The sequence below is a fragment of the Pinus tabuliformis genome, chromosome 9, assembly GCF_031772625.1.
Source record: "Pinus tabuliformis cultivar Carrire ecotype Pingquan chromosome 9, CPIR1, whole genome shotgun sequence".
NCBI lineage: Eukaryota > Viridiplantae > Streptophyta > Pinopsida > Pinales > Pinaceae > Pinus > Pinus tabuliformis.
The window spans coordinates 425,522,751-425,544,098 of record NC_142307.1 but is presented as its reverse complement, the minus strand read 5'-3'; the positions used below and the strand labels follow the sequence as shown (position 1 = coordinate 425,544,098).

The 21,348-nt window shown below is 38.8% G+C and overlaps 1 protein-coding gene and 1 non-coding gene across 2 annotated transcripts; both read left to right on the top strand.

Annotated features, from left to right (window-relative positions):
* Window positions 1-2,586: 2,586 nt before the first annotated feature.
* Window positions 2,587-3,081, top strand: LOC149148964 (uncharacterized). The gene has a single exon (XM_089442334.1). It carries the CDS (start codon window positions 2,587-2,589, stop codon window positions 3,079-3,081), a length of 495 nt encoding a protein of 164 aa, XP_089298460.1.
* A 5,902-nt stretch (window positions 3,082-8,983) lies between these two features.
* On the top strand, window positions 8,984-9,055 carry TRNAI-UAU (transfer RNA isoleucine (anticodon UAU)). The gene has a single exon. It is a non-coding gene; the product is annotated as a tRNA-Ile (tRNA).
* Window positions 9,056-21,348: the final 12,293 nt, after the last annotated feature.

Below are 21,348 nucleotides of genomic sequence, written 5' to 3'. Positions count from 1 at the left end.
AAGATCTGGAGAAATAGCATCCCTATCAACCATCGTGCTTGATATTGCCTATTTTCCCATTTAGCTGCCTTATCTTCATCTTTCGGTTTGGTTTCTTGGCCTGAGGCTATTCTGTAGAGACCTTTACTTCTAAGTAAATCGACAATGTAGTACCACCATTGGAAGTAGTTGGTGCTGTCAAGAATAACTTGGCATGGACATTCCATTTTAAAAGAAACTAAAGCTATAGATGCTAAAACTAAGTTTTCCAATGGAAATATCTCGAAAAATTAGGCTGGTTAAAAAAAACGGCTCTAAAAACGACTTCCGGATGAAGAAGTTATGGCTTTTTGAAGAAAAGTTGATGAAGATGCCGACAAAGTGCGGGAATGTGCGGAAATGAATGATAATGTTATAAAAAAAATCTGCCCCCTTTCCAAACTTAATCTAATTAGCTCAAAAAAAAGAAGACTTGAACTCAAGACCTCTACTCTCATAATGTAGCTTTGGACCAAGTGAGCTAAACTAAAAGTTTAGTAATTTTTCGAAAAGAGGAAAGGTTTTTTTTTTTTTTTTTGTCGCTGAAGCTTTTGGCTGTGTGCTTACTTGAAAAAGCTCTTTTTCCCTACAAAAAAGAAAACACAAAACCCAACATGGACATACAAAAAAAACAAACCTTATGGCTCAAAGTTAGCTTTAGCCGGAAACTAAATATTTTCCTCAATGTTTCTGATTTTCCAAGATCACACTAAGGCGCGGCAGAAAAGAGCATACACATGAGAAAAATCCTTCCTTTCTGTTTTTTATTTTCCCAGATCGAATAGAGTCACGGGGCAAAGAGCATACGTAGAAATGAAAGGTATAGATCCGGTAATAAAAAAAAACAAAAAGCTAAATAAACCGAAACCAAAATAAACAGAGAGAAAATAACTGTAAACTGCAAATAAACACTGTATACCTCCAGATCTTAAAAATGACGTAGCTAGGGCTACCGGAAACCTTTTTGCATGAAACAAAAGGGGTTCCTCACTGGAACAGATGCTCCTGACACAATAGAGTAGTCCTCTCGGCCCAAAAGTAGTCAGAAATAGTAGATCTAGGAAACGACAGTCGGATGCAGTTCTACTGGCTTCAGATTTGGATCACCAACGAACGCGGCCCTCAAATAGCTCTGCTACCATGTAGGAATTTACAGGGTAAGTTCCTCAGACAGAACATCAAAGGACACCACTCACAAACAGATCACAGATCAATACACCAGTATTTTTGACGTGGTTAAAACCCTCAAAGAGGGAAACAGTCCACGGCCTGAGCCAACGCGGCCATTTCAGGCAATATATTAATAAAAGAATGAAAATTTACATAAGCTTCTCTCATGAACGGGTACCCTACAAATGACCCTCCATGCTCTTTAAATAGAGGTCATGGACCAATCGGGTGTTAAGCCACTGATCAAGTGTCGGTAATACCGAGGAGAGAATGAACCGTCGGATCACTACATATCGTGACCGTCGGATTGTAAGTTACAAAAGGTAGATAGCAAAGAAACACACTCTACCTAACTCTATACTAGACCAAGTTATACTTAACTACTTCCTATGTGTCAGAATATCGTAACACTAGTTTCATGCCCCACTATTCTCTTTTATTTGTAGTATCTTGTTACCTGGAGATGCAGGACACAATTACCATTATAGAATATAGTTTTTTCTAAATTTTGTTTCTTTTCTACTCTTTGTCGAACACAAAATCAAAGAGCAACAAGATTTGTTGTATCTAGATACAATCTTACGAAGGTATTTAGCTTTTGCAAGATTGCATACCTTCTTGAAGAAAGATTACAAAATGGTGCTAGATGTTGATGGGATGCAGGAAATGGATTGAGTGTCAGGTCAAGCTTTTCACACCCTTGTAAGATCACTAGGCTAGTTCAAGAATTTGTCCACAAAAAGAGCTCCTAAAAGCGGTAATCACGGTTTTACCGCGATACCTGTAGCCCTACCACTTCGCCCTATCGACAGCGGTTTACTGCACTTGCAGTCAGCTTTTCCTTGGCGGTTTTTAGCAATAGTTTCGGTCAATGGAAGAAATGGACGTTAAAGAGGAGGCCCTTGATTATTCCTTCGACCCTTTCGAGGGAGAGACCATTTTGCGCAGACCAAGCCTTAACCCTAATCGCGACAGAGCTGCATCTCCTATTTCGGGAGCCTCACCGATCATCTTGCTTTCGGGATCGCCTGCCTTGCTGCTGCGGTTCGGAACACTCTCTCTAGAATCCTCAGGACTGGACTACCCCCTGCTATCTCCTAGCACACTTAATCTCCTCTCTACTATCTCAACTCCATCCCCTGCTTTTGACCCGCTCCCCCCTCATATCCCATCCCCCCCTCAGAACCCACCCCCTTCAGTTTCTGCTAACCCTAATGCCCTTCCATCGGTTGCTTCGATTCTCTGGTTATTAAGCCTAAAGTGGCGACTTCCCTGAAGGATGCAAGCTCTGACCCTCTAACGGATCACCCATCGGCACCAAGGTCAGGGAAGATAAAAGTCAAGTGCGTAAAGACTTTCGCAAAGGACCTCATCATAACTTTCAGCAAAGACATTCCTATGGGCGAGGTGGTGGACAAGGCTAACAGGGTCCTTGTGGGTCATGTGAGAGGTAGGGCATATTCTGCAACCAGGCTGACGAATTGGGTGAAGGGGATCTGGGGTGGTATTCTACAGGAACTACCAGAAGTTCAGAGCCTAGCTCGAGGATGGTTTTCCCTTCATTTTTCAAAGGCAGCCTACACAAATCTAATTCTAGCCAAATACTGGCACATAGAGATCGCGCCGGTCCTCCTCAAGCGTTGGTCACTGCTTTTTTATCCGGAACGAGAACAAATCGGAGCAAGACCTATTTGGGTACAACTACCTGGGCTTTCCCTACAATTTTGGTCTGAAGCAGTGTTTATTAGAATTGGAAATGCCCTTGGGACGTGTCCGGAATATGATAAGACCTATTTTCAGACAAAAAGTCAGGCACTGGCTAGAATTCTGGTTCATTTTGACACAAGGGAGGGACTGAGAGAAGATTACCTTGAAATGAAGGAATTACACTAGAATTCAGATCTTGGATTATGAGGGAGTTCCTTTCGGGTGTCGAAGGTGTCATACGGTCAAACACATTTACAAGGAATGTCCACTGATAGCAAAGACTGTTGAACCCGTCGGATCACCTATAACACAAAAGGGCAAAGCACCGGAGTTGGCTCCTTGGGTACCTGTTTCGGCTATGTGTATCAAAATCTCGGCTTCAAAAGGTAGCTCGGGGGAATCCACTAAGGTAGTGGATGAAGTCTACAAGCCACCCTCGCCTCCATTGACCAGGGCTAGGGCTGCTGCTGCTGCGGAAATGGCGAGCATATCGGGTACTCCACCTCTGCCCCCTCTCTCATCTCACTCTTCTTCATTTCCTCTTTCAGTGTTTCCTTCTTCGGATATTATTGCACCTATGGTTCTAGTTATTACATGTGCGATATCCCTCGCCCCGCCTATCATAGCCCCCTCCTCCCTTACGGTCCATCCGACCCCATCTGAAACTGGGGCTCCGGCCTCATTGATCCCGGCAATACCACATTCCTACAACCTCCATTCCAGACTCATTCCGGGGTCGGAGCACTGTCGGGGCTGGGGTTAACCTTCACTGGTCCACCTACTCAGGCCTCTCGTGGGCATAAATCTGACCTGAAAAAGGCCATTCAGAAGGCCAGTGCAGAGGTAGCATCTAGTAGGAAATCTACCATGGAAGGGGTTCTTAGAGCATTGCAAACCCCAGATGGGGTTCCGCCATGAAATGCCTCTCATTTAATTGCAGAGGTCTAGCTAGTACCTCCAAAAAACTAGACCTGCGGAGATTGATTGATAAAGATCTGGTTGATATCATTTTGCTGCAAGAGACTTTGGGTAGCGCTGCCTCAATTGAACATGCCCTATTATCCATCAGATCCGGATGGACATTCCATGCTATGGATGCCAATGGCAGAGCTGGGGGTATGGCCATTGGATACAACCCTCGGACTATTAATGTATCCTCCACTTGGGGAGGTAAGGGTTTTGTAGGAATGGACCTCTTCTCGGCAGAGCTAGGAGAGACCTTAAGGATCATCAATGTTTATGGACCTTGTCAGAGGAGGGAGATTTTTTGGCAGCTGTTTCTTGGATTAAATTTGACAAGCGAGAACCATGTCATCATTGTGGGAGACCTAAATTACTCCATTGGATATGGGGAATCCTGGGGATCCCAAGCCCAAATTGACCCCCTTTCTGACTACTTCAAGGATATTATGGAACAACATCAACTTACAGACATCCCCATGAATAAACATATGCCTACATGGAAGAACCGGAGAGTAGGGGATGTTGCCCTGGCCAGAAGATTGGATAGATTCCTCATCAAGATCCCCTTGCTTCAAAGACTCTCCAGATACAGACAATGGGTGGGATCAGGGGGAATATCTAATCATTCCTCTATATACATGGAGATACTTGGACCTGATGTCAAGCCAAAAGCCCCTTTTAAATTCAATCATGTTTGGCTTCAAGACGAGGGGTATATAAATCTCATCAAGGACTATTGGGCTACCCACCCCATCACAAATCACAGATCTGCGGCAGAAGGTTTCTGCCACAACCTTACCCAGATAAAGTAGATAACCAAGGCCTGGGTAAAGGAGAAGAAGATTAACAATGATCAGAAAATCTCGGCCATTGAAGCGGAGATGGAATTATATTGGGATGATAGAAATCTTGGTTTTCCTTCAGCAGATGAGAAGTCTAAGCTGATTGAGCTGGAGATGCAGAAAGACCAGATTCTTAAGGAAAAGGAAGAGTCTTGGAGGCTAAAGAGCAGGGCCATATGGTTAAAGGCAGGTGATGAGAACACCAAATTCTATCAGAATTTCGCTAAGGGAAGGAAAATTTCAAACACCATATGGAAAGTGCCCTTGCCTAATGGGGAACAAGCTGATAATTTCTGAAATCTCTCCAGGTTCGGCACCTCCCATTTTCGGACTCTTTTCAGGTCACCACAAGAGGCAAATCTAGCAGATATCATTCAAGTTGCAGGACTATTCCCTAGAATGGTAGGGGAGGAGGAAGAAGGGGAATTAACTGCTCCTGTTACTCTGGAGAAACTTGAGGGAGTCCTAAAGTGGTTCAAAAAAGACAAGAGCCCTGGCCTGGATGGGTGGACTATAGAGTTCTACTTGGCTTTTTTTGATATAATGGCCACCAACCTGCTACAAGTTGTGGAGGAATGCCGATCTACTGGAAAATTGTATAATGCCATCAACTCCACCTTCATTGCCCTTATACCCAAATCGGACTCCCCTACCTCTTTTGATGACTTCTGGCCCATCTCCCTCTGCAACTGTCTTTATAAGATCATTTCCAAAATTATTACAAATCGTATCAAGCCCATCCTATCTCAGCATATTCTCCCTGAACAATTTTCTTTCCTTGAGGACCGCAGATTCATGAAGCTATAGGCACTGTTCAAGAAGCCATCCACTCCATTCAAACTCGTCGACTAAAGGGTATCATCCTCAAAATTGACCTGAAAAAGGCTTTTGATCATGTTAATTGGCTTTATATCAAAATGCTTCTCATTCACCTAGGCTTTCCCCACTTATTTACGAACTGGATAATGGCCTGTATTACCACCTCTTCTTACAGTCTCCTCATCAATGGTTCTACCTCTCCTTTTTTTCATACCAAAAGAGGTCTGAGGCAAGGCTGTCCACTATCACCCCTCCTCTTTCTGCTTGTCATGGAATGCCTGAGCAGACTCATTTATCATGAGAAGTAGAATGGCAGATTGTCAGGTTTAAAAATAACTGACCAGTGTTACCTGACACACCTCCTGTTTGTGGATGACATTCTCATTTTCTTGGATGGAAGCATTTGAGACATGACCTCTATATACAAGATCCTTGCCATATTCTATAGATCCACGAGTATGGTGGAAAATCACACAAAATCCTCCATATCCCTGGCATACACTACAGCACAAGAATCTTATCATGTCATGCAGCGATTCCCATTCAGCCCGTGACCACTGGATCAGGGCTTCAAATATTTGGGTTTTTGGATCAAGCCCTTGGGACACAAGATAACAGATTGGACCTGGCTGATATCCAAATTTGAGAAGAGGATATCTCACTAGAGCCACCGCTTTTTATCCAGAGCTAGAAGGCTAGTCCTCATTAAATCTGTGCTAGAAGCTACCCCAGTATTTTGGATGGATTTGGCTTGGATACCTAGAGGTATTCTAGCCCGCCTCAAACAAATCTGCTGCAGATATCTATGGAATGGAGGGCAGGACAAGCGCACTTTTGCATGGATTAAATGGTATAATATTGCTTTGCCCAAAAAATGGGCAAGATGGGGGATTAAATAGCTTACATTATTCACACATGCGCTGGCTGCAAAAATGGGATGGACTTTACTTACCAAGCAAAATCTTTGGACAACCATCTCATACCATAAATACATCTGGCCATTACAGATCATGGATTGGATTCGGATGACAAGTTGGAACAGAATCGGCATGTCCTTGGTTTGGAAGGGTTTATTATGTTCACTACTCGTTATTTGGAGCCATCTAACGTGGAGAATAAATGATGGCACCAGGGCGCAAATCGGATTGGATCCTTGGGCTGGTGGAGTAGGGATATATTCTCTTCCTCAGGAACTTATTGGAATTCTTGAGCAACAGAACATTAAGGTAATTGCTCACATCGTGGACCAGGGAAACTCTACCCTCTTCTATCAAGCATGGAAATCAGTCGCGCAGTTAAATCTACCACCTTTCTAGCATCATAGATGGGAGGACTACACAAGTGCTCTAAGAGAATCCCATATCCGCATCAAGGAGGGACCAGACGAGCTATTGTGGAGCAAAGTAGAATCTGGTTTATATACTCCCAAAGAAGACTACTTGAGCCTGATCTCAAACACAAAACCAGATATCATTCAGAGCTGGTGGAAACACATTTGGCACTTAAAGACACCTCCCCACACCAGACTATTTTTCTGGTGCATCCTTCATCAAAAGGTCCCTACTGTGGATGCGCTTATGCATCAATCTATTCATGGACCCACCTGGTGCATATCATGCAAACAACAATTTGAATCATTGGATCACCTTTTTCTCTTCTGCAATATCACTAAACAGATTTGGAATGGCGTGGCCAATGTTATCAATTTCATGGGAACATGGGAAGGAGATAATATAACATCAGCTTGGGAAACCTGGAATCGAACCCATGTTGGATCAAACCTTCCTTGCCTTCCCCTCATCATTTGCTGGGTGGTTTGGTTGGCCAGGAATAAAATGATTTTTGAAAATGGATTGATCTGCTGGCAATCAATTATATCCAAAATCATTACTTCTTATCGCGAGCTGCCCGAATTTAGTCCCCCATGCGCCCGCAGACCGTCTGCCCCTGATCCCATTGGCCATTCCATTCCTTGGGCTTTCTTTCATGGAGCTGCCCAACAACACGGTTGTGGGGGAGGTTTCATTCTATATATTTCAGATCAGCATTATTACAAAGTCATGATGGGCCTAGGAGAAGGAACAAACAACTATGCTAAACTTATATCTCTTCGCTATCTTATGCATTTTGCTTTTTATCATGGATGCAGAAAGTTATAGATTTATGGGGATTCAAATATTATTATAAATTGGATCAATAAAAATTCTAGATGTCACGCACACACACTCATTATGTTGTTGGATGAAGTTTTTCAACTCAAAAATCAATTTGACTCCATACTCATTCGTCATATCTACAGGGAGCATAATCACAGTGCCGACGGATTATCCAAGGAAGCCACGCACCTTCCAAGAGGACAGTGGATAATACAAGAACAGAGGGGAACATCTCATTATCAGTACTACCACAAGCCCTATATAGATCAAATATACCATCAGGTGGATGGTCACTAAATTTTTTGAAGGATTACTGTTTATTCAGCGTGGATGTAGATACTACAGTTTATATTTCATGACCAAAACCCCGCAAGGTGTACATATGTACAGAACACATTTACAACATCATCCTGTGTGGTGATTTTTTTACTTTTGATACAGCATCATCCTGCGAGATGATTTTTTGATACTAATCCAGCCATATATATGAATAGTTTGTAGATACAAAACATAAATTGCATATGCGGAATAGCAATTACTACATGTAATTGTTCACTATATTAATGAAAGATTACGATTTTTCCAGTGGGGAAAAAGGTTATCCATATGATATCAAATTTCAGGATATGTATTGTAATATACCCAATTTTCCACTTTGCAGATGGCTCAAATACACATTCGTTGATTCAACAGTTTATGGAAGCTACTAATTTTTACTAGGACATTTTTGCAAAAGGAGCAAGAGTAGTTGTTAGAAAGGAAAAATCAGGGTTTTTTTTGCCAAGATGAATCCCCTACTTGGCTGAATCATAAATGAAAGCTTATGAATCTTAGGGAGACTATTTCTTATTATGGCATGTCCTTCAGTAAATAGTGTTTCAGTTGTAGTTTTTCAGCATTTGGTTGTTGGAGATGGATATTAGACAAGTTTTAAAAAAGAAAAGTTCAAGCTTGGAGTAATATTGACCTACTACCTTTCAAGAAGATTGCAATTATTGATAAATTTCTAGTTGCGGGTCAAATTGGTTTATGTGTCTTTTTCTTTTTTTCTTTTTAAGTAGCTTATAAAATGTTGGAATAGGTACTCCAAAACTTTTATTGGGCAAGCAGGATGGGGTAAAATGGATTAATATGGCGTCTTTGAGTTTTTTGTAATTTCACTTTCCATATATTTCACTTGCTTATTGGCTTCCACATTCCCACTTCTATCGGCGTTCCTTTGCACCTCTCGGTGCAATTGCTAGTTTTAAAATCAATGCCTATATATGCAATTTCAAGGACTACCATAATTCTCACATAATTCTTTAAAGGGTTCTAGCTCAATGGTAGAGCACCTGCTTTATAAGTAGGAGGTTGGTGGTTCGATTCCACTGTGTCCTAATATAAATTATTCAATGATATTATAGTTTATTTTTAATTAAATATTTTTAATCTTGGTTTATTTCAACGGTGAGATATTTTTCTAGATTCATTATTTTATATTGTCTCTAAAGAGACAAAAGTGATCATGTATTATCTTTGAAAGTAATTTTTTATTATCTCTTGAGAGACAATAGTTAAGATCAAAGATATTGTCTTTTTAAAGACAATATGTCTTTAATTCAAACTATTGTCTCTAGAGAGACAAAAATGAAATTGTCTCTAGAGAGACAAAAATGCTTGTGTTATATATTGTCTTTATAGAGACAATATTTTAAGACAATTTAATTTGAGACACCCGCTTAAAGACAATATCTAAGACAATAGACAAGTTTTCTTTTGTCTCAAGTTAAGAGAATTTACCCAAATATTGTCTTAAGACCCCCTTTGTGTTCTAGTGTGAGAAAGTCGAGTTTTGCTTTGACACGATTTCGGGTTGAGTTTCACTGAATTCCTTCGACCGATTGTAAACCCTTCATGCCATGCCGGTGTGTTGTCTACAACTAAGATCCATCCATCGGACTACAATTCCAAAACACAATTCGCAATTCCTTTTTCTATTATCGATTCCGTTATACATTCTGCAAGTAGAGTTAGAATTCATCATCTTAGTTTCACTTTATATCAACAAGATTGCCATGGAAATCAAATCCAAGAAGACGGAAATGGCGCGGTTGTGCTGGATATCAATAGTAGCAATGCTTTTGTTAACTTCGACGATTCTGGTGACACACGCTGGAGCTGAAGCTGAAGCTGCTGCATCTAGGTCTAACGAGGAAGTAGGTTCTAGAAGATTGGTAGAAGGGTCAACAAAGGCTGCATTCGGGTGCCATAAGCTGGGCTACCCTATACCCCCTCATTCTCACTACCCTCCATCTCCACCTCCCCATGCCCATCGCCTTTGTCCTATCCCACATGCTTAATCTTCCTAGTCTCATATTTTGTGTTATTAAATCTCACGAGGAGCACATGCACATCACTAATGTGGTCTTCTTGCCTTTACCATAGGTTCTCATCACCTCCTAGCAAGTAAATAAATAAATGCTATTCATGTAATGTAATCATTTGGAAAAACGTTTCTCTAATCTCAGTCTCAATAAAATTTTGTGAACTTTGTTGGTATAAGTTTTAAAATAATGGTTACAGTTAGTTATTTATGCATGATGATATGAATGTCTCTTTTATCTGAATAGTATTTGAACACATTGATATTATTAGTGGTGATAAACACAATAGTATTACATATTATAAAGCTTTATTAAACTTAAAAATAGTATTTTTTAAAATTTAATTAATATTTTAGTTTTCCCTTTATATTGACACTCTTTAAACTAATATATCAAAAATTCATTTCAGCCTAAACGATTGTAAGATTATTTTATGGAAAAATTGTGAAATCATCTATTAATTCTTAGGATATAAATAGTGTTTACAACTTTTTAAATGATTTGTTCTCATCATGATGTGATAACGGTTGCCTTCAAGGATCAAATATAAAGACATGGTTTTAGGTCAAGGCATGTCAATTAATGATTAAAAATTCAACATATCTCATAATGTTTTTCTGTAATAAATTGAATATCCATCCAAATTATACAAAATGAAACATAATTTCAACATTTAATTTTGGTCCATTAATATTTCTAAAACTTGTGTATTAAAATTTATATATATATATATATATATATATATATATATATATATATATATATATATATATATATATATCTATTAACCCTTTCGTATATCATAAAAGAACTATACATGGCATGCATGTAAATTTAGTCATGAATCAACTCTAGGATATGAACTAAATGATTCATAGTATTGCATGTTCATCCTTAAATATTTTCATTCTTTTTTTTCTTTCTCATTGTAGTTTTTCTAGAAGAAATGACATGTGCTTCGAATGAAACAAGGAACTCATACGTATGATTTGGACTACTTGCCATGTTGTTCAACAAAATTCTTAGTAATGACTATGGTCATATAGGAAAATTGGAATAATTCATACCTAACAACCTTATTATAATAAGTTATTACATCATGCTAATTAGGCTGATGCAAAGGCAGCACATAGGCAACAAGGGGCAGCTCATCTCGAGATAAGGTTAGTGTCGGATTACCAGTGGAAGTGAGAACTTTCTAACTAGATGATTTTCATATGTTTTCTCTGCATGGATTGCTAATTCTAAAGCATCCATAGATTTGTACTTAGATTACTACTCCTTAATCATACAAAACCTCAGCTACTGCACTAGTTTTCCCACACTAGGTTTTTCTGGAAACATTTGTCAAAAAATAACTGTGTAGATGTGTGTGATAATTATTTCTCACCTATTTTGTATTTAGTTTCCACCATTTGTATTTGTGTAGGCTAATATGTATTTAATTCGATATTTTTCGTAGCACACAGCAAGTAAATTGTTTAATCGAATTAACAATAAGAAGAATTAACATCAATTGTTGTAGTAGGAATCATCTAACTAATATTTCACATGGTATCATAGCACAAATCATGAGCAAAAGAGCTCAGAAGCACAAAGGAAGAGGAATTCAAAATTATTGCAGCAGCAGAAATTCGAAACCCTCGAGGCAACGTAGTTCATGGACTAAGGAGGTCAAATTTTTTAGGAGAATTTGATTTTTCAGAGTGAGTTGATAAATAAATTTGATCTCCAAATCAAAGCTTTCCAGAGGCAGAAGTGAGCATTGTACTTTTCCTTGTAGAGCATATCTTCGGCTAGGACACAGATATTTTGCAGCAGTTGTTGTCAAAATAGCGTCAGTGGAGGGAGAAGAAGATACACTTAAGGGAATTCTTCCTCAAAGGACTTCCAGCCAAGAAGTCTGAATTATGATTTGGTAAGCAGCAGCAGGGAGCAACAGATCTACTAACTCCAACATGGGATCCGTAGGCCAGCCCAGCAGCAACGCAAAGGAGAGAGGAGGCAATTTGACATTTCAATGGCAGACATGGCAGCTCATGAGTTTCGAGATCAAGATCGGTTGGAGGGTGTATCCAACTATGTGATCTGGAAGACAAGGATATCATGCCTTCTGGATGAGCACGATATCAAAACCTATGTCAACTATTGAAAATATTGTATATTCACAAGCTCATGCATTGTACTAAAGCACATGAGAAGAATCTACTTCTACTTTCAAATAGCAGAAGCCAATAGATTGATCAAAACAATATGAAGAAGAAGAAGATAAATCAATATGAACTAGTAGTTGGTAAATATGATTAGGGGGTTGGAGCTCTCTTCTAGTGGGTACCAGTAAATGAGATCAGGGGATTGGATTTTCATTCTAGTGGGTGTTGGAGAATGAGAAAAGATTGTATCCTTGTGTAGGTGGGTGATTTCGTACTGGTAATAGTATGTGCCAGTACAAGATTGTAAGGTGTTTTCATTTATAATAAAGGATGAAGACAAAGAGAACAATAACGATGGTTTCTCCAAATTGAGTTTCCACCTAAAAATTATGGTCTCCTCATGTGTTGCTATGTTGATTACGTATGATGGTTTATTTTGTTTTTATTTCTCACGGATACTTTTTAATTAAATATTAATGAAGTGATGATACACTCGTTAATGTAGAACAAATGGTAAAATATATGAAAAGTTAGTTAATTGGATATATGTATTTGTCCTTCATGTTTTACTTAATGAAAGTAGCATACAGAAATCTGAATAAGAAATTGAAAGGTTTAAGTGAGTTTTAAAATGTTGATTCACCCCCACCCACCACCCCCTCAGTATTTTTCCCAACAAGGGGGTGACCAGATTACCCGAGGGACTATGTCAGAGAGAAGGGAAGGTCAGGGAATGAATTTTTTTCATCATTAGCATTGCCAAATGGAATCATATGCACATTGGGCGTGTCCCTTAGAATAATGAACTAGTAGTTGTTCATTGAGAAGACAAGTGGCACATGATTTTAGCGTTGGACAATGGATGTAGGTTTGACTTTGGTAGTTGATTCTAGACTTCCTAAGAAGGATGTGAATCCTAGTACTACTTTGAGGGTGGAGGTGTGAGCCTCTAGATTCCCTTGTTGCTTATACGAGCACCATATCCTTTTATTTGTTGGTTAAGTAAATGTATATATGCTAATAATATTTTAAATACTCTATCGATTTTTGGTTATAAAGCTCCATAGAAAGTATGATTATTTGCTAGTTGAAGAAAATGTTCATGAGTATATGTGGTTCTGATTGTAAGTATTGTAATGAGTTGCGTTATAAAGCTCTAATACATGGTATGGTTGTCATGTTTCCATTAGGATGTCATTATAAATATTGCAACGAATTGGGTTATAAATCTCTATGGTGTAGTATGTTTCGGTTTTTAGTGGTCTTACTGGTTACAGGTGTCATTGAACAACAAGGATGGTATTCCCCTAAGGGGGAGTGTTATGTAATAGCCCTGGATAAAAATACATGTAATAAAGTTAATAAAGGAAAAAGTAAGACCAAGGTCATGGGACACATATTCCAAGGCGAATATTGGGAAAAAAATCCTAGTGGGTATTCATTTGGTTTATTATGGCTAAAGAAAATTGGAAAATGAAATGGTAAAGGAAAAGAGGTATTTATTGATATTTATTTATGAAAATAATGGAAAATAGGAGAAAATAAAGATGAAAGGTCGGAGATTTTCATGAGAATGAAATTGAAGGAAAAATAGAGGAAAATGGGGAAAATAGAGGCCTCAATTATAAATAGGCTTTTGAGGATCAGTTCATGGCATTTTTCAATGTTAGATTTTTGCCATCTTTAGCTTGGAGCTCCTTTCTATTTCTTTCTCTCTCACACTCTGCCACACTTAGAGTTTTCTTGGAGAATTCTTGGATCACATTGGATTTGGAGAAATAAGGCAATGGAAAGTAGGAAAGTGCAAGGGGACAATGAGATCAATAGTTAAAGATGGATTGCTTTCCAATTACTGATTTTCATGTATGATTTACTTGCTATTTTTGGCATGTATGGTACATGCATGTGGTTTCTTGGTTATGATATGTCATTGGGATGGAGAATTTCCTAGATCGATAGTGATTTTGCCTAGTCTTTCGATCTCCTAGATAGCCATGGTGTTATGGGTTTTCCAATTTATTTTCTGATTCGTGCTCATGTTCCTTATGTGGTGTGGGTTGAGTTATTATTTTTTGGAGCCTTAGTTGGACAAAAACTCTCGAAGCCCTAATACAACTTGGGTTGAGTTACTATTCCTAGAATCCTTGGCTGCAAAAACTCTCTAGAGCCCTTGGTGGGTTGATTTACTTTTCCTAGAGCCTTGGTTGGACAAATTCTCTTGTGACTTGTAGCAGTTGTGGGTTGAGTTACTAGTCCTAGAGCTGGGTTGGAACAAATGCTCTTAAGCTATGGAAAACTTTTATAGAGACAGATCTGGTGATGGTTAGTGATGTCTGACCATGAGGTGGAATCACTTGTTGAGGGTTGAGGTAGTTTGCCCTCTAGAAGCCCTGATTCAGTTTTGGTTGGTTTATTCCATGAGATCTCACATTCATGTTTGGAATATGGAATGGGGGTGATTGGCTGAAAGAAATATTTAGTTCAACCCAATCTATGGTCGGGTGGTACGTGGAATTCCCTTACTTGGTTGGATTATGCATATGTTAATAAGAGATATTTCCTCTTATATTTCATGAGTAATTTTACTATTTATTATGTGGCTTTAATTGCTACTTTATTATGATGTATATGATGCCCATTTATTGTTTATGTGTTGGTATTGAGATGTACAATTTATATGGATCTTGATGTGTTTTGATTGGTTGAGGAATGGTTAATGAATGCGTGAGATAATAGATTTTAATGAAACTATAATGAAAGTGTATTAGACCTTATTGATGATTCTAAAATAAGTATTAGATCTCTATGTTCAGATATGCAATTATGACATATAGATTACATGTTCATGATTTGTTTGATGAAAGGTCCTTCATGTTCAGGCCTTGTTAGGTCAATTCCTTGTTTATTTTTTTGTTTGAGGCTTTGTCCATGTTTCATTTTTCATTCTAGAAAGTTTCATTAAGTATTAGGAAGTGGCCTAGGGACTATACCTAAAAAAGTGCCTCTAATCTTGTGGTCGCATGCATAGAAATCGGTGAAAATGACTGCAGTTGTTCCTTTGCAGGCTTGTGTGTGTTACTGGAGCATTACATTTGAATTACTGCAGTGTTGTGTTAGCATATGGGAGTCTAAGACACTGAAAAAGAGGTTTCACTCAGGGTCTGGGAACCTGGAAGGGTGGTTTAGCACTTGGGGGTCTTGTAGCACCCGAGGGAAGTTATTAAGCTTTTTGGTTTGTCTATTCCACATCCTTAATTGTACTTCGTACGTTGAATCATATCATAGTAACTCCTTGTCACATATTTACCCCAGTAAACTGGTGAACTTGGGTAAGTGTGGGAGGAGGGTGTTACAAAGGATCATGAGAGCCCCTGCAAAGAAAAATTATGGGTTGTAATATTCCACCATAGATATATTTTTATGAGTTATAAACTAATTTTATGTTTTTTGTATTTATCCTCTATTTTCTTAATTTATCATCTTGAACATGTTTTGATTTCTTGTGTGAAGTGGAAGAGTGTGTTTATGTCATGTATGAATGGCTTTGCAAGTGTGTTTCCTAAAATTGAAATAGTTTCCTCTACATTGAGTTCATTTACTTGAAATTTCCTATTCAACATAGATTAATTTGGGTATGCCTTTTTGGGTGATGTTTCTAAGGACATGTTTTGACATGGATTGTATCCACAAACTGTGTGGAGATATTAAATTGCAAATCATCCCTAGAAAATATGGTTTCATTTCTCAACTGAATGAATAGCGTCATATTAAGAAACGTCCTATTGAATTTTGAGTGGACAAGGTGCTTCAGAGCTCCTAGTAAATTCAACTTCACCAAAGTAGGCTAGGAAGAGGTGTTTTTCCACTTTGAAGAAAGTGAGCAAAAAAGAATCAATACTTGGAAAAATTCCCTATCTTTGATAGTCCAAATCTTATTGCCATAAATGTAAGCATAAATAGCAAGGATGGAAGCACCTTTTGATGTAGTGTTTGAGGGTTTTGAGTGCACTTTGATGCACTTCTCATTTTATTCTTTCTTATACTACAGGTGAGTCCAATTGAGTGTGGGAATGTGCTTCTTGAGTATTGGACTGCTTGCCTAAACGCATTAACCATGATAGCTTGTTGTTAGCATTGCATTTGGTTGTCAAGGCTGGAAACTCATTTTTTCGTCATGGGTACAAGAGCCTCTTAGAGTTTACAACTATAAACCAACTACACTTCCACTTAACTCGACTATTTTAGTTGCAACATGTGACTCTTTTCGGATTGAAACAACTTCGGTGAAACTTTTGAACAGAAATAAGAAGAGGTTAAATATTTCATTATTTTTTATTTTTTTCGATTCGATAACAAATTTTTAAACTATAGAGATATGATTACAACTACGATATCTAAATATTGTGAAAATTGGCATGATGAATTAATGTGGCAAGGTTATTACCTTAACATTCCTTTCCCCATTGAAAAAGCACCCAAAAAAAGTACCATGAAAGTATGAGAAAGGTGGGGTCAATATCATGGAGCTTCTCGACTATCCTATGAGGGTTTGCTTTTTGAAGGGGGTAATACTTTGGAGGATCTCTCCAACGACGTTGGTAGTGCTTGCATATGTCTTCAAGATAAAAACATACCATACAATGTTCTCATTGCAAATTTGTGGCAAAAACGGTTTTTTGTTTCCTTAGGTATATTGTAGTAGCATATTACCAATATTTGTTCCTCCCTCATGCAACAGTATAGTTAATATTAATGGTTATGTTGAGACTTTTTTCTTTTAATAAAGTGTATAATCCTTTTTTATATTACTAATCATCTCTGAGTTTTGTATATAACTAATGCTAAGTAGAAAAATAGGCTTTGGGAGAAGTGGACTAAGATATATTAGACACTCAAGTTAATATTGTTATGTGGGAAAACATAAATGGTAAGTTCATTGCAAAAGGAGGATACCCCTATATACAAGGTTTGAGAAATAGTTCAGGAAATGTTTAGATAAATGGCTTCTTTGGCAGTTCAATGTTTTTGGGTTAGAAGCATATCAGTAATGAGCATTGTCATACCTTTGATGAAGACATGTATAATATATTGTGGTAATTGATGAGCCTCATAAATGGGTAATTATATGGGCTCATTTACCTCCTAACCTAGTCAAATCAACCATTCTCTTAACTTATTGTATGATTTTCTGATTATATTTATGCTTATAGAGTGAGTTGAGTTAGTTATTATGCAATGTGGTCTAACATGTATTTAATGCAGATTATTGATGGATTTCGAGGTCAAAGTCAGGGATCCAATGGTCAAATGGTAGCAATAACTTGAAGTAGAAAGAGGATAGGACTTATAGGAGGGAATTCCCCTCATTTATTACTCCTCACTTCGAATTCCCCTTCATTCAGCTCAGAGTACAAGCAGTCGAAACATGCACTAGAAGGCAGCCAAGCAAGTGGAGGATGACTGATAGTTATCTCGAGTTTTGGGAGGAATTTTTTGGTAGCTTCAGATGTATAAGTAGAGAGGCCTAGGGCCTCACTAGGGTCGGATTTTTTGCTTATGTAAACTCTACTCAAATTTAGAGCTTGTTATCTTGTGACAGTTTCATGTAATCTTGCTATTTTTTGTGATAATGAAGATGAAATTCCTTTTGAGATAGCACTGAGTTACCTCAAAGGGTTGAAGCTCTTAGGTTAGGGCCCAATCCAAGTAGCCAAGCTTCTCTTTAATTGTATTTGTATGCTTTACTTCAGTTTGTAGATTAATTTGTTGTTGGATGTATTTTTCTTATGGTTAAGAATAGGTTGCTTTTAATGAGTTAGTTTTCTTCCATTTGTGCTTTCTGTAGCAGGTTAAGCAGTGATTAGAGAAGATTCCAAAGGCTAGAAACAGGGCTTTGGCCTCTCTTCCTCTCTCTGGGACCATGATTTGAGGCAAAGACTCTCTTGCTGCCCCAAAAACACAGATTTTTCTCATTCATAAGACTTCTAGTGTTTGCAGCGCTTTAGTAGGTTAATAGTCCAGTTTTGCTTTGCTTCAGATCTCCTTTATCTTGTTCACTTCCTTGATTTGCAATATTCCTCTTTCATTCTTTCCTTTCTCACAGTATTTCTCATCATTTCCTTTCCTAGATCATAGTTTAGACCATTTTAATGCAAAACTCTATTTTTCCTAAAGGTACTCATTTCATTGGTTTCTTGATCTTCTTGGTTGACTGTCAGTTTCTATGCAACAGATCTCTTCCAGCAGTAGGCTAGCTTATCAACAATCACATACCCCATCTGATCCTTGCCCTACAGGTCTCCCAAACCTCACCTCAATTCTACCCTAGTTTCCTTCATTTTTCATAGAAATTCTTCCTCTCTCCTTGAGAAAACCCAATCATCTTTCTCTCTCATGGTGATTCATAATAGACCTTAGGTGCCCTAACACCTCATTCCAACCTTCATCCACCTTTTTCACCCACTCTCACTCCCTCAAAATAACGAAAATTGCTCTCAGCCTCCTCCTGTAGTCCTCCTATAGGTTCCCTGTTTTCCTCCTGTAATTTCCTTGTGTCCTCCTGTAGGCTTTCTTTTGAAGGCTGAGTGTGGGAAAAGCCTCCAGAAGGCCACCTAAAACCTCCTAAGACCCATCCACACCATCGTACATCCTCCCAATCTCCAAAACCGCCCTTTAACACCACCTATTCGCTGCCACACTCACACACAATAAATTAGATGCATGTCAAATTCACATAAAAGTACATAAAAATCCAAAAATATGTTTTTTTCTTATTTACATCCAGAAATAGCATATTTAGATGTTGTTTACTTTCTTGAGTAGGTAATGGCATTGCTTTCATGGTTTTCATAGTGTTTTTGGCAAAAGTAGAATTAGCTTGTTAATTAGGGTTTACTAGGTCTTGCTTTACATTCCAGACTTTTTCCTTTCTGCAATTAGAATAGCTTCTGTAGAGTAATCTTTCTTTCTTTCATCACACATAGAGCTTCTTCTGAAATCTATAGAAGTTGGCTTGAGCTCCTAGTGATCTCACGTTGGTTGACCAGGTGACAACCTGCAGTGAGAACTAGTACTTGTGCATACAAAACCAATGCTTCCAAGTTTGTTACAAACTACCGGGTTGATAAAAGTAAAATTGGCAGCCCAAGAGTTGCAGCATTCTTGCTGCAATACTGGTGCTCACCACTTTTTGGCGTTGTTTCCAGGGAAGCATCATAGTATTCTGTGATTACTGCTTTCTTCTATTTCCTATTGCAACATTCTGGTAATAGTTTATTTCGGCAAAAGTAGACTAGTCATTTATTTTCTTTCAAGTTCTTCATTTCCTTGCTTTCCTTTTCAATTCTGCAAATTTCATTTCGGAAAAAGTAGACTGGTCATTTCTTTTCTTTCAATTCTGCATTTCCTTGCTTTCCTTTTCAATTCTACAAATTTCCATTCAGCAAGTTCATTTCAGCTAGTTGCAATTTGTTATGTTCAAACACAATTTCAATTTCTGTAGGTACTAACAGTGTGGGGAAAAGAAACAAAAAAACCAACCAAGAATATTTCCTTTCATGCCTCGTAGGAATAGAGATAACTCAGGAAAAAAATTTCCCAACAGTCCCACTGCTTTACACAGCCAACCTTCTCTCTTCCTTGGTGGTTGTGATCAATAAGAACCCTTAGGTGAACAGCCAGACATATTTGAAGAACCTATAGGGGAGGAAGAAGAGGAAAACATTCCTTTAGAGCCAATGGCTAAAAACGGAAATGCTAGGGGAAATGGAGAAAGAATAGAGGGTACCTTTCCCATTCGAGAGACCAATGGGGACACCAAAATAAAAAAATATAAGTCCTTCAGCCCTACCTTACTTCCATGGCCTGACTACAGAAGATCCTGACACCTTCTTATTTGAGTTCGTTGTCATCTGTCAAACTTATGACTATGCAGAAGACGAGAAAAAGTTGAAACTGTTCCATTATACTCTCAAGGATGCAACATTGTGCTGGCTCGTGTGATTACTAGGAAATAGCATCACAACTTGGGCTCAGATGCAGCAATCCTTTAACAACAAGTATCAAGACTATTGTAAGTCAAAAGATACTAAAGAAGAAATCTCTCGAATGACCATGGGAAGTGATGAGTCCCTGGAAGACTACAAAGAGAGGTTCCAACTCAATTACAAAAGGGCCGAGTGTACACTTGACCCTGAGTCCCTGAAGTTGTTCATGCTTAGGGGAATCCGGGAAGACCTTTTAGACACCCTCCATCTACTGGCCAGGGGATACATTTACCAACTATCCTATGAGGACATAAATACTATTTTTAGAAACCATTCTAGAGCATCCATAAATAAAGGTGGGGGGGTCAACCCATAGCGAGTACCTCTTCTTCCGATTCATCCATTAAAGGGGAAATTGGAAGCATGCTGGAAGACTTCAAGAGTGAGATGTTGCAGACTCTTGCCTTGCAAATGGATACCTTACATATCAAAAGAAAACAAGAGGAAGAAGAGAGGGCTTTGGCCATTTTTGCCCTAGATGCACCAGGAGGCATCCTAGGAATGAATGCCCATTGAACTCTATCGAGGTCTGTTCAGTCTGTGAAGAAAATCATTCTATAGATAAGTGACCTTCCTTGCCCGGTCTTAAAGCTATATACCAAGGGGCCGAAGGAGTCACTGAACAGATCTATTACATAAACCAAAGGTCGCCACCTGGACCTAGCCCATGCTAGCAGGGGATGCAAGGGACATCTCAGGCATACTGCAACCCCAACCAAGTCACCTCCATACCTTCTTAGGGACCCCCTGCTCATCCTTCCTACTCCATGCCTCTTCCTTGGTCCTTCACATCTCAATATCATTCCCAACCAGCCACTCATTCATTTTAACCCTATGCTCAGCCGCAACCTCAATGGAATGCACCTCATCAGGGGTGGAGGCCCCAATACAACTCTCCTCCTACTCTTCTACCTCCACCACCTGCCCAACCACAACTGTTATCTTTTGCTCCACAAAGGCAACCCCAAATGCCTGCCCATCCAAATCCGAACCCGAACAATAGACAGGCTCAGCAAGTGTATAGTGGTGAACCATCATGTCCAACTTATGTTGTGGAGATTCAAGAAATAAACTTGCGATCTGGGAAGGTTCTCCCAGATAGCCAGCCT